The sequence below is a fragment of the Camponotus vicinus genome, unplaced genomic scaffold (assembly GCF_025532165.1).
Source record: "Camponotus vicinus isolate PSW18456_S1 unplaced genomic scaffold, iyCamVici1.0 SCAF_10, whole genome shotgun sequence".
NCBI classification, from domain to species: domain Eukaryota; kingdom Metazoa; phylum Arthropoda; class Insecta; order Hymenoptera; family Formicidae; genus Camponotus; species Camponotus vicinus.
In genome coordinates this window covers 9321103-9343765 of record NW_028141946.1, presented here as the reverse complement: position 1 = coordinate 9343765, position 22663 = coordinate 9321103, and the positions used below count along the sequence as shown (strand labels likewise).

The window sequence follows — 22663 nt, the reverse complement described above, 5'->3', positions numbered from 1 at the left end:
AAAACGTAGTTTGAATTTAGCGCTAGAATAGTAATCAATTGAATGACCAATCACGGGAGTATTTCGTTTGACCACGTTGCGATTGACCATAGCCAATTATATCGACCTGTGCCTAGGGTAACCAGCAACGATTAACCAATCAGAGAGTCCTATTTTGAATTGGCCAATTGGCGACGTAGTCCATCGGGTACCCTCCACCAATCACATTGAAACACAAATAACATTAGCCTGTGTGTGTTTGACTTCTCTCTATGTATTTTATAGTTCATGTACGTTGGTGCACAAGGCAATGATCTCGTCTTCGTTCTTTCTTCTTCATCGTTCGTCTTACCACGAGGTATGTTGTAATATTGAAGATTTCTGAACGTTTAATATCATTTTTTTGTATATAATTATATGAATACATAAAATTAATAATTGCGAATGTTATTACAGTCGTGAGAAAAATCACCTGCAAAAATGGTGGCCCAGAAGAAACAGGTAATTGCATTGTTGCACGCCCACGTGCTTACTTAGATAAATTTTCACAACGAAACTTCACATTTTTTATTACATATATTAAATATATCTTCGATTACACATCTATATGTAATAAAAAAAGAAAAATATTTAATTAAATATTTTTCTAAAATAAAAATATTTTTTATAAATTTTATTTCTGAGATTAAATATAAATGGTAAAATAATTTTATCGCTTATTTATTTAGAAAAAGGCTCAAGAGAGCATCAATACCAGATTAGCACTCGTTATGAAATCTGGTAAATATGTTCTTGGTTATAAGCAAACTCTGAAGTCCCTTCGCCAAGGCAAAGCCAAGTTGGTCATCATCGCTAGTAATACACCGCCGTTGAGGTGAGACTGAGAAGTAGCACTCCTTTTGTAAGAGCGAATTGATATGTTGAGTAGGAACATATTTCTCTTAAAAATAAATTAAGAAGAACATTTGATGGAGATATTAATAATTGCAACATGTGTATCTAAAATTTAAATATAAGAATAGCTCAATAGAGAGAACTTATAAAAGTTTCTATCAAATATATAGCTTATTATGTGTTATAAGAATTTTATATTTTATTGTAAAAATGTTATATCAAGTAAATAAATCATTAATGAAGTTAATGATATCGATGACTATATCAATTTGCTTATTGTAAATTGAATAGGAGTTCTATGGAGTAGTCTCCTGCCCTTGTTTGTAAGTGCACAGGGCATTAAATTGTAATTCCATTCAATTTTTTAACATAATTTAATCTGGATTTAATAGGAAGTCGGAGATCGAGTACTATGCCATGTTGGCGAAGACTGGTGTACATCATTACACGGGAAACAACATTGAATTAGGAACAGCCTGTGGTAAATACTTCCGTGTCTGTACTCTTTCGATCACAGATCCTGGCAATTCTGATATTATAAAATCCATGCCAACTGGTGATCAAGCGTAATATAATTTTTTATTTAATAAATAATCTGAAAATCTTGAAAATTATTATTTATTTTCATCCTTATTTATCAATATACAATATCCTTGCTCATATACTAAAACAAGTTTTGAATATAAATGTTATACATTTAAAACCATCGGTGCCTATATATTTAAAAAGTAGTATTTATTTATATAAATATATAATATTGCATCTTCTATAAAATATATCTGATATTTTAAAAAAATAATGGGATTTATCACAATTACTATTGCTGTGTACTATCGTCCAGCTTGCTCGCACATTGTTCTTCCAAATGGTTTGGTTTGTTACATCGACGACATATCTGTCCTTGTGCAGGACACGCGGACGCAACGTGATCTTGGCCACATCTCCAGCAATTGTTTATGAAGGGAATCTGGCATTTCCACGAAAGATGATTGCTTTTGCCACATTTTGTACATACTTCGCCGAATGCCGGACAACGCGATTGAATATGGCTCGTTCCACATTTAGTACAGTTATCCACGTATTTAACTTTGCAACACTCCATCAAATGATTAAATTGTTTACACTTACTGCACTGCACACCCCACGCTGGACATCGATTTCGACTATGTTTTTTACCACATCTATTACAATCTATTATAGTAGATGTGACATGAGCAGAGCTTTGTTTTGGCATTTCTTCATTATATTCATTATTATATTTTTGTGTCATTAAATCTTCGCATTGTTTCCAAAAGAGAATAATATTGTTGAGATCTAACGATTGCAAGAATGGTATAAAATTTGTTCCTTTCCGTTCTATGAAAAGCGCAGCTTTTCCTGTAAAACATTGAGTGCTGATGTCCTCTATAATTTTTTCTCTCACTATACTCGTAGGATCAGCATAATTATGTGCAATAGCAGTGAGCTGCAAAAGACAAATGATTATAACTTACAAATTATATTCATAGGTATATAGTTGTTATAATATATGTAGTTTCATACCTTTAAGTCATTTACATATTTATCGATATCTTCATTAACTTTTTTCTTATCTCTGTACATACAATAAATATCAAATTTCTTGATTAATACATTTATATCTTCCTCTGCATTCTTATCATAGAAGGAAAATGTTCTGTAAATTTCTTGACCAACAGGACCCATACGATTTAAAAGCATAATACCCCACATATTTCTGTTGGCTTCCTCTTTATCAATATCCTTTATATAGGTAAGAAACTCATCTTTCCAAGATAACCATGTTGTAAAAAAATCATCTTTCGAAATAAACTTGGATGGTACAATAGCAGCTGTACTTGCAGGTGTATCTTTTGGAAAAATCTCTTCATTTGCATTGACAGAGTCTGCTTGTTCATTATTTAGAGCTTCTTGGCTAGAGGAACTACCTATATATATACAATATTTATAAAGCAAATTTTTTACAATACAAATTTTTTTTTCTTATTTGTGCAAATAATATTTAGTTACCCATTTTTATTTTACAATCACTCCTTTGTTCAATATATTTCTATGTATATTTTTTATTTGTTATGTATTTTTATATCAAATTTATTTTGCAAGAGAAAAAAGTAAAGTGTAATATGTTTCAACAGAAACAGAAACTAAAAGGCATAGGAATTTGATGATTCCACACTATTACTTTATAAATACGTGTTACTATCATTATGTTACTATCAGAATGTTATCTTTACTATGCAATCGTTGTGATATATATATGTATATGAACAGAGAATATGAATCACATAACTTCTTCTATATGAGACAAACAATGAATCTGGTAAATCCCTGATGTTCATCATAGACAAGATACTTTTAAAGTCTTTTCATAACTTTTCAAGACGTCAAATTTATTCATGAGCTTGCGTGGACACCATCTCTTGCTTTTGATATATCCAAGATAATTACTGGATATTTAAAAATTGTTTTGGAAATATATAATAAATATATATAATGTAACATATGCTTTTGGCGACGACCTTGCATCGCGCATTTCATATAAGAGCGCGAGAACCATTACAACATGAAAAGGCGCCTTAAAGGTGCCAATTCATGCAGCGAATTTTTCGCTGCGATTGAAGATCACATGATCATTCGCTGTTCACTAGCGAGTATTCGCTGTTCGCTGGATTTTTTCAGCTTTCAGCAAATATTCGCGAACGTTAGCAAGATACAAATCTATAGCTTATAAAGAAACATCAATTTTATTACAAAATAAAATTAACAAAAAAATCAGCTTTCCTTTTTGGTATATTTATTTAATTGGTAGTAATTATTTATACTCTTAGGCTGAGTTTCCACTGAGCGCGTCACACGTCGCGTCAACCAGCGTGAGCCAATCAAAACATCCCATTGTAATAACATGTTTTCCGTGTTATTACAATGGGATGTTTTGATTGGCTCGCGCTGGATGACGCGACACGTGACGCGCTCAATGGAAACTCAGCCTTATACACTATTAAATAACTAATACTGCATTTGTTGATTATATCGCAAGTAATCCAGTTTATAACTGAATCCTCTATTAAAAAAGATTTTGTTATTTGTTATTAATAAAATAAAAATAAATATTATAAATAATATTTTAAATATTTAGTATATTGACACGCAATCATACAGATGTGACGTTCATAAACTATTCTTGACGAATAATTCGCTACTTTGCGGCGTTTGCGGCGAATTATTCGCTACTCGCTAAAAATCATTCGCAGCGAAAAATTCGCTGCATGAAAAGGTACCTTTATACTTACACTAACTGTTTATAGATGTCGCGGAAGCTGTCATTTCCGTTATTGCGAAAGCGATTCTATTAAATATCACTCCTGGATCATCGTTCTCTTTCGTACTCTTGCTGCTAGATCAAAGGTAAGATCCAACGTGGTTTTCTGTAATTTAGAGGAAAAAAAGCCCAAACACGACGCTATCAGTTTATTTCCGCGTTTTACCGTAAGCATTGAAATTTTACCGATTTATGACAACTTACTTCGTCTTATAAACGCCGACACGGCGAAAGTAACTGCGAACACATGTCGACAAATGTGTCTCCGAACACGCGCCTGTCTTCGCATTATCTGTGTGCTTCGATTAAATACGGAGCATCTAACGTTCATTGCATTTAATTGTAATTTATAACTGCGAAAGACTTTGGCAAAGACAACAATCGGACTCAACATCATCGAGGTTAAGATTTCTTTTTTTACCGACTCGACCTTACACGTTGGTCGAATAGCCTCCATTTCCTTCACATCGCTCATTTACCTTTTCAATCTACTGATGTTTCAGATATTTTAATAATTTTTAAAATCTTTAAAATTTAATAATTTTTTCCAAGATAAAATGTCCTAAAAAAATAATTATATAAACTAATTTTTTCACATATGTAATTATATATTTTAAAAAATTATTTTTGTATTTAAAATTTCCTTATAATTTTTTCAATGAAATTCTGTAATTATTCTAAGCAAATTTATTATTTACACGAATAGAGAGCAGAGACTTTTTTTTCATCTATATTATCAATATATTCTTTATAACAATTTATTAATACAAAACTGCTTATTAAGAAAATTTATTTCTTTTAATTTTATATCTGGATCGAAGAAATACTAGAATACTAGAATAAGATACAAAATCATGAATTAAAATAAAAGCTACTTTATGATGTTGAAGTGAAATTATTTTTTAATCCAAATAAATGAATATTGTCTTTGTCCCATTGTTATCTTTGCTAAATACAACAAAATCTATATAACTATTGTCCTCGTAAGGGATTATATATTCGTTATATTCTTTATATTTCTTGAGTGACATTGATTATTTAATAATTTTGAAATTTGAAAAAAATTAAAATCTATATGTACTAAATTGATGAATAATAAATAAAGGTAGGTAGAGGTATATTTGAAATTTTAAGTTACTTATGTAAGGAAATTTATCTTACAAAATATAAGTAAACTTCTATGTATGAAATTATAACTCATTAAGTTTCAAGTAGTAACTTCTTTTTCAGAGAAAATTAATCCCATACGAGAACAAAAAGTTACATAGAAAGATGCCACAGAATGAATATATTGAGAGGCACCGTAAACTCTATGGTCGCCGTTTGGATTATGAAGAGAGAAAGAGAAAGAGAGAGGCTCGCGCACCTCACAAGCGAGCGGAGCAAGCTCGTACTCTACGTGGTATAAAGGCCAAGATCTTCAATAAAGAGAGGCGGAACGAAAAAATTCAGATGAAAAAGAAAATTAAAGCACATGAGGAGAAGAAGGTCAAAGAGAAATCCGATAAACTACCAGACGGAGCGTTACCTGTATATCTGCTGGATCGTAATGTTACCAATCGTGCAAAAGTACTATCCAATATGATAAAGCAAAAACGCAAGGAAAAGGTTGGCAAATGGGACGTTCCAATCCCTAAAGTAAGAGCGCAGTCTGAATCTGAAGTGTTCAAAGTATTGCGAAGTGGAAAGTCGAAACGAAAATCATGGAAAAGGATGGTAACTAAAGTGACTTTTGTTGGAGAGAACTTCACGAGAAAACCACCTAAATTTGAGAGATTCATCAGACCAATGGCACTGAGATTCAAAACTGCTCATGTCACTCATCCAGAGTTAAAGGCAACGTTTTCCCTGCCAATAATCGGTGTCAAAAAAAATCCGAGTTCTCCTCTTTACACGAGTTTAGGCGTCATCACAAAAGGAACTATTATTGAAATCAATATCTCGGAATTAGGTCTTGTAACGCAGTCGGGCAAAGTGGTATGGGGGAAATTTGCGCAAGTTACAAATAATCCTGAAAATGATGGATGTATTAATGCTGTTCTGCTTGTGTAGAGAACAATATAAACAATAGATTATTATAAAATTTTTTAATTCTTAAGTGTTATTTTAATTCTTTAGTGACTGTAATTTTTGAAATAAAGATTAATTTATACATAAAAATATATATTTTATATTGCAGAATTATTCCTTTACTTTTAGAATAGTCGTTAAAACACTTCTTCAAATGCATGTATAAGTCCTAATATATATCATTATATTCTAAATATTTTATCATAATCTTAATGATATGTTAATAATATCTTAATTATAGTGATACTGCAATAGCATCGTGTTTGGACTTCAGTCTACATATATTACAGCTTTTTTACATATTTAGATGCATTTAAAAATTTTTTTTGAAATAAATTCCTTATTAATTTGAAATAAATTCCTTATTTTTAAATGTACATTAATTCCATGTTACAGGATCAGCAATCATGCAGATCTTTGTAAAAACTCTTACTGGTAAGACCATCACCCTTGAGGTTGAAGCCTCAGATACAATTGAAAATGTTAAGGCGAAAATTCAGGATAAGGAAGGTAAGCAAATCTTGATATGCAGGAATGTTTATGATTTATTTTAATCGATTTTGAAGATTTGCTGGAAAAGCATATATTGAAATGATGTAATTTGTCAAGAATTTAAAATCAATTTGAAATTGAATGGAAAATATAAAGTTGCATTATTTCCATTTACTCTAAAACTTAATTTATAAAAATCCCAATCCCTTACTATCTCTTTATTTCAAAAAGCAAACTATATATCTTTGTACTTTTATTGGATAAACATGTCAATCCTTGTATTGACCCAAGTACTTATAAATGAAATGTGGTACACATTGTATATATTTTTATCTCAAGTAAATGAATATAAATTTTGCTTTCCAATTTTAAATTGGATTTTTTATCGTTTCAGGAATTCCACCAGATCAGCAAAGATTGATCTTTGCTGGCAAACAACTGGAAGATGGTAGAACGTTATCTGATTATAATATTCAGAAGGAGTCTACCTTACACTTAGTGTTGCGCTTGCGAGGTGGAGCTAAGAAACGTAAGAAGAAGAATTACTCCACTCCTAAGAAAATTAAGCACAAGAAGAAGAAGGTTAAGCTTGCTGTTCTTAAATATTATAAGGTAACACTTTATCTCTTTATATCTGCTTTCGAGATTTCCTTTCTTTTCTTATCATCAAAATATTTAAGTTTGGCATGAAAAATATTTTACAGGTGGACGAAAACGGGAAAATACACCGCTTGAGACGAGAATGTCCTATGGAGCAATGCGGTGCTGGTGTATTTATGGCTGCAATGGAAGATCGTCACTATTGCGGCAAATGTGGATACACTCTTGTATTCAATAAGCCCGAAGAAAAATAAATATATTTCCACCTACAATTGTAAAAATTTTATGTCCTTATATTTTATCCTTTATCTTATTCTTTTACTTGATTAAATAATTTAATCAAACATTCTATTTAAAATAATGAGAAATTTACGATATCGCAGTATCACAACCATTATTTTTTTCCTCAAACATTCGTGTTATTTTTTGTAATGTAATCATTGAAAGTTATTCTTGCTAAAATGGATAAGGAATTACTAATAATTTGAAAGAATTGTTCTAAAAATCATCTATTATTTTTCATAACATTTCTCTTACAATGTTTAAATATATGTGAAGTAAGTTTACATTCAATATATACTATAAATATACTGTAAATATTTAAATTAATAATATTAACATAATAATTAACTATAATTGATCCATGAAGCTGTACACATAACTATTGATATTCTTAAAATAATAGGAAGAATACACACATTTAACACAGAGCTGGTAGACATTTTCTTGTGTACGCAAAGATTTATCTACAATACGCAAATTAATATTTTACACAAAATTTTTGTTCCTATGATTTTATGTAGCAAAGCACATATATATTTTTACATTTCTGATTTGCTTCGTCGTTCTGTATTTATACTGTTTAAGCTTGGTTTTAATATTGAAAACATTTTTTCTGTTGCAGTGGGATGAATACTCATTTGTAATTCCGTTAAAGATTCTTCTGTCTAAAATAAACATAAATAATATAAATGTAAAGATTAAAGGACTTTTTATAAAATATATAAAAAATGCAGAAAAATTATTTGAATAAGTCACAAATTCTTATATTGGGTCTTGAAATTTAAAAGAATATGAAGAGATATGTTATCAAGAAAAATTTTTATAAAAATATTGATAGACTTAGATTCATATAAAGAAATACTTTTGTTGCATAAATGTTATTCAATTAATGAATTAATAATTGCTTCAGAATTTTTATGAGTCTTGAATTTTTCTGCATTCAATATATGTTTATATTGTAAAATTAGATTGTTATTGCTTATCTATTATTAGCTATCTATTATTATCTATATTAGCTTTTTAATCTTGTCTGAGACTTACTTGTCTAAGTAATTGTGCAGCAGTATGCAAAACTCTTTGCCATTTCCTCATTTCTACATTGTGTAAACTTTCTTGCTGTTGCAAAAGGTTAATCCAATCCTCTTCAGTCTTTGGTGTATTTCTGAAAGCAGAAAAAAACGTGGATATAAAAAATACAATATTAAAATACATATTTTACAAAAGAAACCGATAATACGTACTTCAATACATGTAAATCCATAATGGTATATGCAGCGGCTTCTTCCAATCCCCATAATTTATAATACAACAAGCCGTTGATTACCATTAAACACAATACAGCCACTAGTAGCATTGAACTGAGAATTATGTTGGTGTCGCTTCTAGTATTAGCAGCTACTATGGAAAAAAAATATTGTTAAATAATTTAACATAATGTTTATAAATGAAGTATATATTGTATATATTGTAAGAAAAATATTGGATTATATATTACTATGAGTGTGTGGCAAGTTGGAGGGCGAAATTTGATGATTCACAGATATATGCTCAGTAACATGTGTCTGCAATGTAGCACCTACACCTGTCGCACGCCGTCGTTTTCTCGTCTTTCTCTTTAAACCTCCGCTTCCGCTACTTTCTTCGCACTCTACTGCCAATGCTTTTACTAAACTATTGAAATATTCTTCTAAGCCTGCCCAACAATTCTTTTCAATCACACCTAGTTTTTTTTAAACAATATCCATTTATTAAAATATTATATTTTGGAAAGAAAAGTATCGTAACTCAAAAAATATGGAATTTTTGGAAGAGAAAGCTCAATTAAAAAAGTACAGACTATAAAAATTAATACTTATATCAATTAATGATTGAGTACATTAGTAAACTAATTGCATTCTATCTGTGTACATTTGTCATATTTTGCATTCTATAGCAATTTTATATGTATAACAATAAGTATAAATCCACAAATCTAATTTAAGTATTTGATTTGACTTATTACAGTTTTCTAAAGATTTTTTCGAGCTGCAATACTTTTTTATCAAACTACAATTTAGTCTTTAATTTTTTGAACTTACTCTTCATAATACCCCATACACTCTTTTTATATTTCATTTGCGAAAAAATTGCAAGACTTGTCTCAATATCCGAAATATTATTTATACAATAATGCGTCAAAATGCTAAAGGAATCGGCATAAGGTATACCAGCATTAGTACTTTCCACATCTATACAATAAAGATGACCTGGTCTACTGCATGGTAACATCACCTGTAAAATATAACTTTGAATTTACGAGAGAAAAGAAACATAATGCATATAACATTATCATAAGTTGATAAGATGAAAAATTTTTTTTACCTGTGTTTCTGTAACTTGGCAAGTTCTTGGACCAATAGCTTGAGTCAAAGCTACCGTGAATGAAAGAGTTCTCATTTTTTGACCAGTTTGATTGTTTATCATCCATGCAGATTGTATTAAATCTATATAAATGAAGATGTTAGAGAAGCATGATTAGAAACAAATTTATATTGTTTCTGAGAGATAAAATTACATACATGTTACACAAAAATGTTAGCAAATATATAATTATAAATAAAGCAATTTATATTTCCAAATCATCTCGAATCTATGTTCTTAAAAAATAGGAATTGTATGTTACACACACATACGTGTATCTTTACACAAATCTATATACAAAAGATAATTATTTAAAATGATTTAGAAACACAAATTTTGTAAATATACTAAGATGCCTAAGACACATGCATTTTCTGATACTATGTATGATAGTAATAACGGAATTATTTTGTTACCAGTGGTCTTGCGAGCAGTATGAAAATCTAGGAAAAATTTCGAATTTGTAAAGAGCAGGGTAAATAGTTGATCGATGTGCATAGGTAATGTCGTTTTGTTAATTTGCCGACCTTCGTGCAAAGAAGTGCAGACCATGGTGCTCCGTATGTTCATTTTCACTGAAACAGACATTATCATGACTATATTATACAAAGCTAATAAATATATTAAAATAATGCTGCAACATATATATAGCAGCTTATTTTAAACACATCATTAAAAATATCAGACTTTTTTTCTTGTTTTTTTAGAAAAATTAATAAAAATTAATAAATATAAGACTCGAAATATAAAATTAACAAAACAGTTATAATGGCAATACGAGTCTAGTGTCGATGTTATAACACATTTATTTATATTACAATCAAATAAATATTGATATTAAAGCATACAAAGAGAGGATAGCGAACGTTTCGACCCTATTTTTGGGTCATCTTCAGCGCGAAAGTATATAACAAAAGATAATATAATGAAAAAATATAATAACAAAGTGTTTTATCGGAGTCTGTTACAAAGGGTGCTGTCTAAAGCGATAATAAATGTCTCGGTATCTCATTATCTTGACGATGCCTACGTAAAAACAAAGGACAAAAGTAAAATAAGTTAAATAAATAATGTAATTAATATGAACAAAGAAAGAAAAAGTACTAAATTAAACATGAAATTATGAGATTGAAATGTTAATTTATTAAAAATGATCTAAATATAAACTGAACATAAAGTCAAAGAAATAAATAAATAAGTTATAAATAAGTTAAATAAATAATATGACTAATATGAACATAGAAAGAAAAAAGTACTAAGAATTACATGAAAATTAGAGATTGAAATTATTTTAATGTCAATTTATTAAAAATGATCTAAATAAACTGAACATATAGTCAAGAAATAAAAATTAAAAGGTTAAAAAGATAAGAAGTTAAAACTACGGAAATAAGACTTACTTCCAGGCATCGAAGATAATGACGCGCCGAGGAGATGAATAGATACAACTTAACATCTCCGAAGACGAAGATCGACTCGTCTTTAACGGATAAATGTGACTTATATATAAACGGTAAAGAGAGTCAAATAATGTATAAATGTACACATACGCAAAGTCGCAGACCTATTTGTTATGATAGAAACTGTGTTAAATTTTTGGCAAGTTGTTGACAATATTTAAATAAATTTCCGGTAAACGTTCAGTATCCGTTTGCAAATTGAGACCATTTTTTTGCCTCTTGATATATAGCATTTCGAAGATCAATCTTTTACTCAAGTATGGTTCTCGATCCAAAACCTGAACGCCATCCCAATCAAAAGTATGATCAAAACCAACCCTGTGATTCGTGATGACTGATTGAGAATTAGTGTTATGTCTAATGTGGCTGCGATGTTCGTTGATTCTGGTATGCAGTTGTCTGCAAGTTTGTCCAACGTAGGACGCATCGCAATCCATGCAGTTCAATTTGTATATGACGTTCAAAGAATTGGAAGTAGGAAGAGGATCCTTATGAGCCCTGATAAAGTTTTTCATTTTATTGATACTGTAATATGAGAGTCGAACATCCAAATCCTTAACGATATGTTTAAAACGCCCGGAGATTGAAGGAACGTATGGTATCGTGAAATAAGTAATGTGATCATTTGTGTTTATGACCTGGGTATTATTCACTAAGGAATTTGGTTTGAAAAGGTGTTTCTTAAGGCGGTCAACACATGTGTGGAAAATAAAATTTAAAGGGTATCCATTGCTTAAAAGGATGTTGATAGCCAATTTAATATTCTTATAATGGAAAACAGGGTGAGACAAGCGGAAAACCTTGTCTATTAAACCAATTACTGTGCCTCTTTTTTGGCAGAGAGGATGTTGAGATAAGAAGTGTAGGTATCTACCGGAAAAGGTATCTTTATGGTACCAGTCAAAAATTATAAAATTATTGTCGGAAATTAAAGTCACATCTAAAAAGTTAATTTTATTGTCTACAGCAATTTCCATTGTGAATTGTAGACGAGGATGGAAAGAATTGAAAGTGTCCAGAGTATCTTTAAAAAAAGAAGGAGGAATGGCTAACTTGTTTTTTTAGCTTAGATTAGATAGAGAATTTATTATATTTGAAAATATTAAAATAACAATTTATATTTGTATTAAGGATATAAAAATTTTAAAAATTTATACATTTTTAATAATTGTGATATTTTTATTAAGAATTTATAGATTTTGTTTTTTAAAAAAAAGTTCTGATAAAATAAAAATTTTAAAACAGTATCTATCTGGAAATACTTACAGCCATATTTCTCAGCCTCGCTTTCTGTTGTGTCACTCAAATCTGTTGGATCAGGAACAGGTTCTGGTTTAGATATAGGCACAGCTGGTTGCTGAACTTGAGGTTCAGCAAGAGGCTGTTCCACAGGAGCAGGTTCCACAGCTGGAGGTACTGAACTTTCCACAGTAGCTACCTCAGCCTTTGTTTTAATTAAAGAAAAATAAAATAATATAATATTAAATAGCCAATTTTAGTTTCTATATATTTTTTTCAACAATTATCATGTGGAATTATTCATTTTTTATTTTTATTAATTCATTAAGTTTATTAATCTTTTGAAATGTAGAATTAATTACAAATTTAAATATATTTAACTATCACTGCACACGCGTCTGCAACAAAGTTTCGCCGGAAGCCGATTTCAATAGATACTATTTACAAAACAAGTTTTACTAGGAAACCAGGTATGGTGATGCTATCTATGAACTCTGAGAGAAGCCAAAACTGATTTGATTTGGAAATTTTTCATTGAAATACAAGAGAGGAACCGATTTAAGATTCCAATGAATAGAATATCAAATTTGTGATAGAGAGATAAAAAAACTGAAAAGTCATGGATAGCAAATTAAAATATTTATCATAATTGTTAGATGCAATTAAAAAAATATTAAATTAAGAATAATATTTGTTGATCTTAGAAGAATTTAAAGTAATCATTGAGATTTTAATACATATATATCAATATATCTCATTTTTTTATTTTCAAAAAACAGAAGAAAAAAAAGGGACGAAAATTTTTTTAAATAAAAAACAATTTAATAAAAACACAAAGAATTTTCATCTTTTTAATTTAATATATTATTTAATCTAATAGATTGATTTCTCACTGATTGATCTTCTCAACAAATTACTGTTATTTTCTTAAATATAATAATAATATAATATTATGTTTCAGGTCTTATAAAAGAAAATATTGCTTACCTCAGAAAAAGAATCTACAGAAAGACGAGTTGGTAATTTCTCTTCCTCTGCCGCAGATAATGGCGGTACATAATCTTCGTCATCGGAAGTCAAACCTAATTCATCCCCATAACAAGCATGTACAAGTTGCCACATTTCAGCCATACTCATTGGCTAAAAATAAAAAATATTTTATTAGAAGACTATACATTACAAAGATATATTTTTGAAGTATTAGAATAAATCTATTTGTAAAATATCTATACTTCAATTTTTTGTAAAGAAATATTTATAGAAGAAAAAAAAAGTCCAGTAATATACTAAATTTCTTGACAGACATCTTTATTTGCAAATACAGGGTGTTGAAAAAAAAGGGTCACATATTTTGATAGCAGGTAGTATTGATCAAAACAAGAAGAAAAGGTCTAATTAACATGGGTCCTAAGACTAATATCTTCAAAGATACAAGCTATTTTGTTATTTGAGCTCTTTGTCATTTTCTTATTAGTCGTGTCATCTTTAGAATGTAATGAACAAGTGCGTGATTCTCTAAGACGTAGGGCTGAAAGATGCGTGAGAGTGAATGGCAATCACATAGAGCATCTCCTCTAATGCTGAGTCAGCATTAAAATTTTGTTTTTTGTAAAAAAAGAGTTTTTATTTTGTTATCATACATTCAGTTTCTTTACTTCAGTTTTTTTATGGAAGATAAATGATTACATTTCATATTAAAATAAAAATTGTTTCTTTATCTCTCTTTGTTTATTTTTTATTTTTTAAGGCACCTAGAAAAAAGATATCCCCATTGTACCCCACTCTCCCCTACTCCTTTGTTCATTACATTCTAAAGATGACACGACTAATAAGAAAATGACAGAGCTCAAATAACAAAATAGCTTGTATCTTTGAAGATATTAGTTTTAGGACCCATGTTAATTAGACCTTTTCTTCTTGTTTTGATCAATACTACCTGCTATCAAAATATGTGACCCTTTTTTTTCAACACCCTGTATATCTCAAGATATATATTATATTTTTCAAAATTACAATAAAAAAACTTAGTTGTATACAATGTATGCATACCTCACCAATAAGAGCATTTTGCCAAACACGAAATAACATTACATATGTTTTATCTCTTGCTCCAAACGATGTTAGGAAGAACTTGTCAGTAACAGTGCAAATCAGGATAGCGTTTGGAATGACAAGTGCAGTTTTTTCTTTGGTAATAGATGTAACATCTTTCCAACGTAAGGAGACCAATGTCTCCCACATAAATATATTAGCATAAAAACACACATAATTTTGAGACACATAAAGTCTACCATGTACCAATATCTCACGCTGAAGAGCACAAGAATAATCTAAAAATTATATTGCTAAATTAATAAAATCATGGAATGTCGTTTTACAATTGTATGGATATAACAAATGATAACAAGAACTAGTTAGTTTAAGGAGTAACTGACAAGGAATAAAATATGAAATAATATATTTTTGTATAAATAATATATTTTGTATAAAAGTCGACATTTTTTAAACAGCACTTACCTACCACCAATCTTTCATCATCAGGCACATCTTTAAATATTCGTTTAAAATCCTCAGAACGTGACTTATAAGTCGGATAAAGTACATTATACCAGGAAGATTTTTTCTTACTCCGGTCACTGCGTGATTCTTTTTTACTTTCATGAGAGGAACTCTTGTTGAGTTCAGCCGAGTCGGACGATTTATTGATCACATCCTGTATGAATATACATGCAAAACAATTATTTCTCCAATTTTTTCAAGATACTTTAAGATGTGTAAGAATTAGTTTTAAAATTGATGCATGCCTGAGACACCTGATCGTCGGATTTCGCACGAGAGGACTCTTTAGCAGACGAGTCGGAATTTAATCTAGAATATTCTCGCCTGGAATGAGCTCTTGGACTAGGACGTGGGGATAAGTTAGGACTGGACACAGGACTATTATGATCAATGCCAGAACTGCCAGTGATTTCTTGAACGTTTTCCACGGACGCAGCATTTCCCAGATTTGTCGCCGAATTCTGATTACCCAAACCAGAAGAATTAATGCTGCTGATGACCTCGTGACTAGATATCAACAAATTCTCCACAGATTTGTTCCTGTCAATAACAGAGAAAATATCAAATATCAAATAAGCGTTATACACATGTTATTCATGGAATGTAGGTTTTCTCACAAAATGTTGCACAGACAAATTACTGGCAGTACATACATGCTTGATACCAAATGCTTTTGAACGTCTTGGTCTCAAAGTGCATAGTAAGTTACGCGATGTTAGCATCCACGCATTCGTGGCTGGAGCTGTCAAACATCAAAGCTTTTGAATCTCACTGGATCTGGGAGATAGACGTTAGTGTCGCGGTATCGGTATCGGATTGCGAGATAGATAGCGTATTGTAGCGTATATAAGCGGTGTGCGATCGTTAGTATGCGTTTAATTGGCGGACAAAATGTTTATCCACACATTGGGCATCGGGTACTTGCGCCTACCGCGATAAGATTGACACATTTCAGATAAAGAGCCAGCGCACGTCAGAGTATCAGGCATCGCTCCCTTCATATCACGGTAGCTCGACGATTATCGCCGATTTCTGCCTCGTCATCACCCTGTTTTTCCCCTCGTGCTATTTACGACATTGAAAAAAGTCCCTCTCTCGCGTGGAAAAACAACGTTTACATGCCACAACACATTCTGCCAAAAAAAAAATGCAACCGTGATATTCGAAAGCGATGCGTCGATCATCGAGCACGAAGTAATCAATGACCTAGATTGTGCTCGAGACACGCAACGGTCGACTTTCGGAAGATGAATTCGATTGGTACATACGTCTAGTTATTTTTGATACACCAATCACTAGCGATTTTAATATTTGAATTTTTTCATGAAATGGAATTTGAATTTACTAATCGGTTCCCCAATCTTTTTCCTTCGATGACAAGTAAAATTGAGTCATGTATACGGAATTTCAACTTAAAGAGGGTCTTTTTCATTCTTCAACTAAATTTAAAAAAAAATAAAAAAATCATTTTCGAAGATAGAACAGCATTTATTGTCTTATTTGTCGAAAAAATTAAATATATAAAATAAACAAGTATGCAAATCTCAAAAACATTATTATTTTCTACATATTAGTCGTGTTTTAATTTAATCACAATATCACAAATGTATAATAGAAAAATAATATTTTAATAAATTATTTCAAACATATACAGGATACTTTTTCATATATATGTACAAATTTGCAATACTTATCTTTGTCAATTATCTTTAATCAATCTTGTACTTTATATTTTTACATTGCCTAGTTCTTCTGTTACTTTTGATGCTACGTCCTCGTCTTTCTCTTCTCCTCCCTCTTCTGCTTCTTCTTCCGTATCACTTTGTGGAAAATCAGGGAGTGCTATAATAAAAATATAATGAATATTAAATGAAATTAGAAAGAAAGAGAGAGGTACAGAGCATCCTTACCAAGTCTATCCAATTTCTCTTGCCAGGCTTTGTCCAGGAACTTTTCTTGTACAGCGATTATCTCTTTACTATCTGCGCAAAGAGCATACTTCTCCAACAATTCACTATTCAACTCTAAGAACGCGTGCCCCCAAGAGAACTTTCCAAGATAAAGATTGGCCTCTTCTGGATATCCTGTTATAATCAAAGTAGCTGCTATAGCTTCGACACAACTCAATTGACAGGGTTTCCCATAGTTTATCGGGTTGGCAGCGACCAGAAATGGCAATAAACGGGGATGAGATGTTTTCATCCTGTTGAAGGGAGTATCGTCTAAGCGTGCCCAACTGCAATCCACAACTGCACAGCCATACTCCTGTATGATTTCACGATCCGTTGGACATACGCACTGCAACCAAAGCATTATTAGCATCTCGAGCATGTTGTAATGTTATCGTACCTCAGTTTAACTACCTTATCTCCAACCGGAGTAAGACACAAGCCAGCAAATCGAACGCCCAATCGCAGTATCTTTATCAAGCCGTGCCTCGCCAGTTTTCTCCCAGAACACTTCTTGGGATCGCAGTGCTCCATGTCCCACATAGCCACGGGAAACGAGATCAACGATTCATTAGAGGGTTCTACGAGTTCAATCAGAGATTATTTCAATATTTATTACTCGAAGCGCAAAAAATCCACAAAATTCATCCTGTCTAACCTGCCTCGTCGTCCTTGTCCGATCCTTTATCTCTCTCCTGATGGTACCTTTGCTCCTTACCGAGAACATGTCGAGGTCTCTTCTCCAATAATTTTCTCTTGTTCTTCCTCCTGCGTCCTGACATCTTTCGCAGCGAGTGTATTATCTCTTATTATATTTCCAACGTGCATATATCATTACCTAAGACAACCTGATCATAACCTACGAGAGATGAAGAGGGATTCAGGATTCAGGCTGCCACTGATGTTACGTCATCGCATGGAATCAGATTGTCCAATTGAAATATTGGTCCTAGGAATCCTATAAAAGTTCGTTCAGAGATCCTATTGATGGGGTAAAGTATCGTTTAATTGACCAATCAGGAGAAAGGAATCTTTGTTCCCTTCATTCTGATTGGTCAATAAATTGTTCTATTCACAGGTGAGATTTTTGAACACACCCTATATAGCTGGTAATATATTTTTCGTCAAACTTTTTTCAAGAGACAACACGTCACCCACACTTGTGTGTACGTGATTTTCTTTGCGTGCTATGTGTGCGTGTTATATGGCATTTATCATGTGTTTACTGTAATTATAATTATTCGATATTTGTTGTTAATTGTAAATTACATTGCTAACTCAATATTAGTCGGAATTTATTTGATCTCATCGAATATATTATTATTTAACAAGTGTATTTTATCGAGCAGTATTTGTATCCTCGTCTTCGATTATCTTAGATTATGTGCTTCTTCAATTAATTTTTCAACCTTGAACTTGCCAATATATTCAAATAAAAAAAAATTTAATTCAGAATTCAATTTTAGATTCGCGATGGGTATCTAGGAAAGCACAATTATATTATAATTTATAATCATTACGCTACAATTACAGGATGGTAAGTCTAATCTATTTAGTTACTTTAAAGGAAAGTTGCAAACACAAGATAGAATGTATTTAGAAAATAATATTAATCAGTTTTTACACTAGTCAGGATCTTAATAATGCAAATTTCAATAATATAAGTGAATTGATAATTAATGTATATTATTTTTTCATTATATATTATTTTTTTATTCAGGCAACAGTGAAGCACGATATTGAACTACCAAGCAATATTCCAGAATTATTACTGGAGAAGCATGCAAACTATCTCATTTCATATGGGACCAACAAAGATGAATACGTAAGAATCTATTTTAATCTTTTTTGTTATCTCATAAATCGTATAAAATTACACAGATTTTTATTCATACCATTCTCTAAAGATATATTTAATATTTTAAATCTATATAAATTGTAATGGGTTCAGTCAAAACTTAATATATTTTATACATTTATAGTACTTTCAAGATCAACATATTCTTATGTTTTAGAATTATTCTCAGACTGAGCACATGAGGATGTCTGGAATGTATTGGGGTCTTACTGCTCTAGATTTAATGGGAAAGTTAGAGCAAACCAATAAAGAGGAAGTATTAGAATTTATTAAACAGTGTCAAAGTGATAGCGGTGGTATTAGTGCCAGTATGCAACACGATCCACATTTACTTTATACACTCAGTGCTATTCAAATATTGTGTATGTACGACGCATTAAATGTAATAAACGTCGATAAAATTGTAAATTATGTCAAAGAGAGGCAACAGGCAGATGGAAGTTTTGCTGGTGATCAGTGGGGCGAAGTGGATGTCAGATTTTCATTCTGTGCTGTTGCCACTTTGTCACTTTTGGTAAATATCATAATCACTGTTATAGTATAATCTTTGAGTGCTTGAACAAAATGTGTTGAAATAGAAACATTCAATTATTCCAACGAAAATTCTTGAGATAAAATAGATATTCTACAGAAATATTACTTTTTTGAGAATCCTTAAACTCTAGTAGTTTTAAGGACAATTGTCACATTAGCAACATTATTAAATCTTAGAAAAAGTAAATTTTTGAATTTCGTTTAAAAATCAAAAGATAGAAAAAATTTAAAAAAATCTTTTATATTGTTACCAACATATTTCAGAATCGTTTAGACGCGATAGACGTCGAGAAAGCAGTACAATTTGTATTGAAGTGTATGAATTTTGATGGAGGATTTGGTTCAAAGCCAGGATCCGAGAGTCATGCAGGTTTAATTTATTGTTGTACAGGATTACTCTCAATAACAGGTATATATAACATATGACTCTACACTGTATAGAAAATATAAAATATTGACTTATCAAAATATTCTTTAGGACATTTGCATCTGATAGATGCTGATCGTTTAGGATGGTGGTTATGCGAGAGACAATTACCTTCTGGTGGTTTAAATGGCCGACCTGAAAAGTTGCCAGATGTGTGCTATTCTTGGTGGGTGTTATCGGCATTGACAATCCTAGGTCGTCTTCATTGGATAGATAAAAAAGCCTTGGTAACTAAATATCCCTGAATAACGTTTAAAGAAATTACAAATACTTTTCAATCAATTCATATCATTTAAATCAGACATTCCTTTTATGATTTTATTCATTATTATGATGCCTCTGTTAGCCAAACAATGATATAAAACCAGCAATTATAAATCAATATCAATTATTTAATTAGCTAATACAGCTAATTCTATTTTTCTATTTTTCATTACAGATCGATTACATTTTGACTTGTCAGGATGTTGAATCTGGTGGTTTCAGCGATCGACCTGGAGATATGGTCGATCCTTTTCATACTTTGTTCGGCCTCACTGCGTTGTCACTATTGGACAAGAATTTCTCGTTAAAACCAATTAATCCTACATACTGCATGCCAGAATATATAATCGATCGTTTAGGTCTTAAACCGTCACGACTCGATGCATGATTATATATCCGACATGCTCTCGTTATTTCTTTCACTTTTTCGTTAAAAATACACGATTATAGATTTTTTACAAAACATCTTTCGAGTTTTATGTATATGACTATCCTAACATCCTCAAAAACATGCTCAGATATGTTCAACTATAAAACTTATTCTACATTTTGAAAAATTTTACTATATTTTTCCAATAATTGATTTGATGGTAAACAGATTTAAAAAACTGCAATTTGCTTTCTTTGAGAAATTATGCATTTTTTGGATGCACCATATTGATAGTCTCATAGAGATTCAAGAGTTTTGATTGTAAATATTATTTATTATATAAATATAAATATTATTTATAATACATATGAAGAGAAAAAACTGTCCTAAATTGATCAATTAACATACTTGTTGACTGTTCCTTGCCATGTTTTTTTTCGTTCGTTCAACTAAATCTTAATTACTCTAGTCGACACGATCTCACGATTTCCTCATCAATTGTACCTGCAATTCTTGCATTAATACTGGTATTATACTCTATGCAAAGTTTATTTTTTTTGTATAACGATGGACAACAACGCGAAACAAAAACTCTAATAAAAAAGAGTTGACTTTTATCTGCCTGCTTTCTTTTATTACCATTCATTTTCCTTATTATTCACCGAATACAGTCTCGAAATCGATCCGGCATATTTTTACACAGATTATTTTCGCCATTTTCTAAGTAAGATTCTTTCTAATCTGATTAATGGTATTTAAAAAAAATGTGGACATCTTATTTTGGTATAATATAATGCTCACAATATTACACAAAAAATATCCTCAATTTTCATCCCATGATGAAATAAGATCACATCAAATATAGTACATAGCACGGATATCAATATATTATATATAGAGTTAATAAAGTTCTCCCACGACATAAAAAGAGAAACTAAATTATTATAAATTTAGAAAAAATAATAAAGCATATATATTATATATGAGGTGTACCCTTCCTAAAATTTAATATTTTAATTATACAGATTTAAACAATGTTAAGTAGATGTTTCCGAAAGAAATTATTGCATTTTCCAATTTCTACATTTGCTTATAAATAATAATAATAAATAATAATATAATTGCTACATATCCTTATAAATCTGTCGAAATTCTGTTAAAATAAATAAGCCGATTAAAGAAAATTTTACTTTTAATTCTAAATTACAGAAAACAAAAATCTTATAAATTTGTTTCATACAGAATAAATATATACTTATCTTATTTAAGATACTTGAATTATGACAAGTTAAACGCTAGAGAGTCACCCCAATTATATATTGCGAGTTGTTTACTGTCATTATTATGAATCTTTTTGTTTAGACATGATGCGTACCTTTCGAAAATGCCTCTGGCCGACTTGTTCATGAATGTGAAGCTTAGTATACATTATATGAACAACGAGAATTGCCATTTTGTCGGTGAAGCACGAGGCGTAGCGACACGCCTCTTGCCAACAAAGTACGGGCGAGGAAGACGCTTTATTCCGATTGGTGTTTATCTTCTCCCACCCCTTTCTCTGCTTTACCTTTAGGTTCATCGCCGGTTGTCGATCAAGATTAGCTTTGATCATATTAACTAGGAAAAAAAGATTCCTATGTTCTTTCGATAAACAATACAGCAATATCGCTAATAATACTAAACATGGTTGTGCTGATGCTCGCATGGTTCACCGAGACAGGGTTGAGACCAATACGATTTTAGCAACCAGATTTGATGGTTGAACCACGCGATAATGTTCGTAATAGTCCTCTTGTTCGCTTAGCTTTATTATCTCTTGCTCAGTAAATCTCGAGTTATTTCGAAGCTAATGTTCACTATGTAACTTTAAATGTCGCTATCTTATTTATGAACGTAATGACAGCAACACTGTCGTTACGAAAATACAAAAAAGAGACTGTTACGAGATA

The 22663-nt window shown here is 30.9% G+C and overlaps 7 protein-coding genes and 1 long non-coding RNA gene across 14 annotated transcripts in view; 4 read left to right on the top strand and 4 right to left on the bottom strand.

Moving 5' to 3' along the window:
• The first annotated feature begins 256 nt into the window (after positions 1-256).
• Rpl30 (ribosomal protein L30) lies at positions 257-1484 on the top strand. The gene is made up of 4 exons (XM_083080805.1): positions 257-337; positions 436-480; positions 708-853; positions 1266-1484. Exons 2-4 carry the CDS (start codon positions 460-462, stop codon positions 1441-1443), a joined length of 345 nt encoding a protein of 114 aa, XP_082936931.1. The 5' UTR covers positions 257-337; positions 436-459; the 3' UTR covers positions 1444-1484.
• Positions 1476-3166, bottom strand: LOC145961016 (uncharacterized). The gene is made up of 3 exons (XM_083080804.1): positions 2902-3166; positions 2416-2819; positions 1476-2338 (listed from the first exon to the last, which is right to left on the bottom strand). Exons 1-3 carry the CDS (start codon positions 2903-2905, stop codon positions 1691-1693), a joined length of 1056 nt encoding a protein of 351 aa, XP_082936930.1. The 5' UTR covers positions 2906-3166; the 3' UTR covers positions 1476-1690.
• A 1030-nt stretch (positions 3167-4196) lies between these two features.
• Positions 4197-7644, top strand: Rps27a (ribosomal protein S27A). Its single transcript, XM_083080729.1, has 4 exons — positions 4197-4296; positions 6677-6790; positions 7167-7384; positions 7477-7644. The coding sequence occupies exons 2-4, from the start codon at positions 6688-6690 to the stop codon at positions 7624-7626; spliced, it is 471 nt and encodes a 156-aa protein (XP_082936855.1). The 5' UTR covers positions 4197-4296; positions 6677-6687; the 3' UTR covers positions 7627-7644.
• On the top strand, positions 4220-6372 carry Ip259 (NSA2 ribosome biogenesis factor-like IP259). Of its 2 annotated transcripts, none has more exons than XM_083080723.1 (2): positions 4220-4296; positions 5441-6372. In XM_083080723.1, the coding sequence occupies exon 2, from the start codon at positions 5483-5485 to the stop codon at positions 6260-6262; it is 780 nt and encodes a 259-aa protein (XP_082936849.1). In that variant the 5' UTR covers positions 4220-4296; positions 5441-5482; the 3' UTR covers positions 6263-6372. The 2 variants fall into 2 exon arrangements, with proteins under 2 accessions (XP_082936849.1, XP_082936850.1); XM_083080724.1 differs by having other exon boundaries at positions 4275-4377.
• Positions 7645-7865: 221 nt separating the features above from the next.
• Positions 7866-16780, bottom strand: LOC145960958 (protein Aster-B). Of its 3 annotated transcripts, XM_083080711.1 has the most exons (14): positions 16244-16780; positions 15966-16054; positions 15558-15852; positions 15271-15466; positions 14803-15083; positions 13741-13893; positions 12781-12958; positions 10471-10629; positions 10016-10137; positions 9733-9925; positions 9150-9374; positions 8896-9052; positions 8696-8816; positions 7866-8319 (listed from the first exon to the last, which is right to left on the bottom strand). In XM_083080711.1, coding segments are annotated over exons 2-14 (2208 nt in total). In that variant the 5' UTR covers positions 15968-16054; positions 16244-16780; the 3' UTR covers positions 7866-8193. The 3 variants fall into 3 exon arrangements, with proteins under 3 accessions (XP_082936837.1, XP_082936836.1, XP_082936838.1); XM_083080710.1 differs by having other exon boundaries at positions 15966-16780; XM_083080712.1 differs by having other exon boundaries at positions 8896-9049; positions 15966-16780.
• A 139-nt stretch (positions 16781-16919) lies between these two features.
• On the bottom strand, positions 16920-18148 carry LOC145960964 (18S rRNA aminocarboxypropyltransferase-like). Its single transcript, XM_083080721.1, has 4 exons — positions 17920-18148; positions 17676-17842; positions 17223-17610; positions 16920-17154 (listed from the first exon to the last, which is right to left on the bottom strand). Exons 1-4 carry the CDS (start codon positions 18041-18043, stop codon positions 17039-17041), a joined length of 795 nt encoding a protein of 264 aa, XP_082936847.1. The 5' UTR covers positions 18044-18148; the 3' UTR covers positions 16920-17038.
• A 235-nt stretch (positions 18149-18383) lies between these two features.
• Betaggt-ii (geranylgeranyl transferase type-2 subunit beta) lies at positions 18384-21331 on the top strand. Of its 3 annotated transcripts, none has more exons than XM_083080718.1 (7): positions 18384-18454; positions 18728-18798; positions 18982-19086; positions 19277-19633; positions 19918-20062; positions 20132-20307; positions 20520-21331. In XM_083080718.1, exons 2-7 carry the CDS (start codon positions 18796-18798, stop codon positions 20730-20732), a joined length of 999 nt encoding a protein of 332 aa, XP_082936844.1. In that variant the 5' UTR covers positions 18384-18454; positions 18728-18795; the 3' UTR covers positions 20733-21331. The 3 variants fall into 3 exon arrangements, with proteins under 3 accessions (XP_082936844.1, XP_082936842.1, XP_082936845.1); XM_083080716.1 differs by having other exon boundaries at positions 18391-18488; XM_083080719.1 differs by having other exon boundaries at positions 18408-18427.
• The window catches only part of LOC145960976 (uncharacterized), a 48433-nt gene continuing 46228 nt past the window's right edge, over positions 20459-22663 (bottom strand). The window contains exons 5-7 of one of the 2 annotated variants that reach the window (XR_014435505.1): positions 22090-22331; positions 21123-21218; positions 20459-20627 (exon numbers count right to left, since the gene is read on the bottom strand). This is a non-coding gene — a long non-coding RNA (uncharacterized LOC145960976). The remainder of the gene's footprint in view (positions 20628-21122; positions 21219-22089; positions 22332-22663) is intronic. The other variant, XR_014435504.1, reaches the window with a different exon arrangement.

Excerpts from the sequence above, each read along its gene's own strand:
- Rpl30 (XM_083080805.1), top strand. The coding sequence starts at position 460 with ATGGTGGCCCAGAAGAAACAG. Across the intron at positions 481-707 it reads TGGTGGCCCAGAAGAAACAG|AAAAAGGCTCAAGAGAGCAT; the intron begins GTAATTGCATTG and ends TTATTTATTTAG. Across the intron at positions 854-1,265 it reads AGTAATACACCGCCGTTGAG|GAAGTCGGAGATCGAGTACT; the intron begins GTGAGACTGAGA and ends TGGATTTAATAG.
- LOC145961016 (XM_083080804.1), bottom strand. Across the intron at positions 2,339-2,415 it reads AATATGTAAATGACTTAAAG|CTCACTGCTATTGCACATAA; the intron begins GTATGAAACTAC and ends TGTCTTTTGCAG.
- Ip259 (XM_083080723.1), top strand. The coding sequence starts at position 5,483 with ATGCCACAGAATGAATATATTGAGAGGCACCGTAAACTCTATGGTCGC.
- Rps27a (XM_083080729.1), top strand. The coding sequence starts at position 6,688 with ATGCAGATCTTTGTAAAAACTCTTACTGGTAAGACCATCACCCTTGAG. Across the intron at positions 6,791-7,166 it reads GAAAATTCAGGATAAGGAAG|GAATTCCACCAGATCAGCAA; the intron begins GTAAGCAAATCT and ends TTATCGTTTCAG. Across the intron at positions 7,385-7,476 it reads CTGTTCTTAAATATTATAAG|GTGGACGAAAACGGGAAAAT; the intron begins GTAACACTTTAT and ends AATATTTTACAG.
- LOC145960958 (XM_083080710.1), bottom strand. Across the intron at positions 12,959-13,740 it reads CTGTAGATTCTTTTTCTGAG|GCTGAGGTAGCTACTGTGGA; the intron begins GTAAGCAATATT and ends ATTAAAACAAAG. Across the intron at positions 9,053-9,149 it reads CAACTTGCCACACACTCATA|TAGCTGCTAATACTAGAAGC; the intron begins GTAATATATAAT and ends TTTTTTCCATAG.
- LOC145960964 (XM_083080721.1), bottom strand. The coding sequence starts at position 18,043 with ATGTCAGGACGCAGGAGGAAGAACAAGAGAAAATTATTGGAGAAGAGA. Across the intron at positions 17,843-17,919 it reads GGACAAGGACGACGAGGCAG|AACCCTCTAATGAATCGTTG; the intron begins GTTAGACAGGAT and ends TTGAACTCGTAG. Across the intron at positions 17,155-17,222 it reads AGAGAAATTGGATAGACTTG|CACTCCCTGATTTTCCACAA; the intron begins GTAAGGATGCTC and ends TTTTTATTATAG.
- Betaggt-ii (XM_083080718.1), top strand. Across the intron at positions 19,087-19,276 it reads GGACCAACAAAGATGAATAC|AATTATTCTCAGACTGAGCA; the intron begins GTAAGAATCTAT and ends CTTATGTTTTAG. Across the intron at positions 20,308-20,519 it reads GGATAGATAAAAAAGCCTTG|ATCGATTACATTTTGACTTG; the intron begins GTAACTAAATAT and ends TTTTCATTACAG.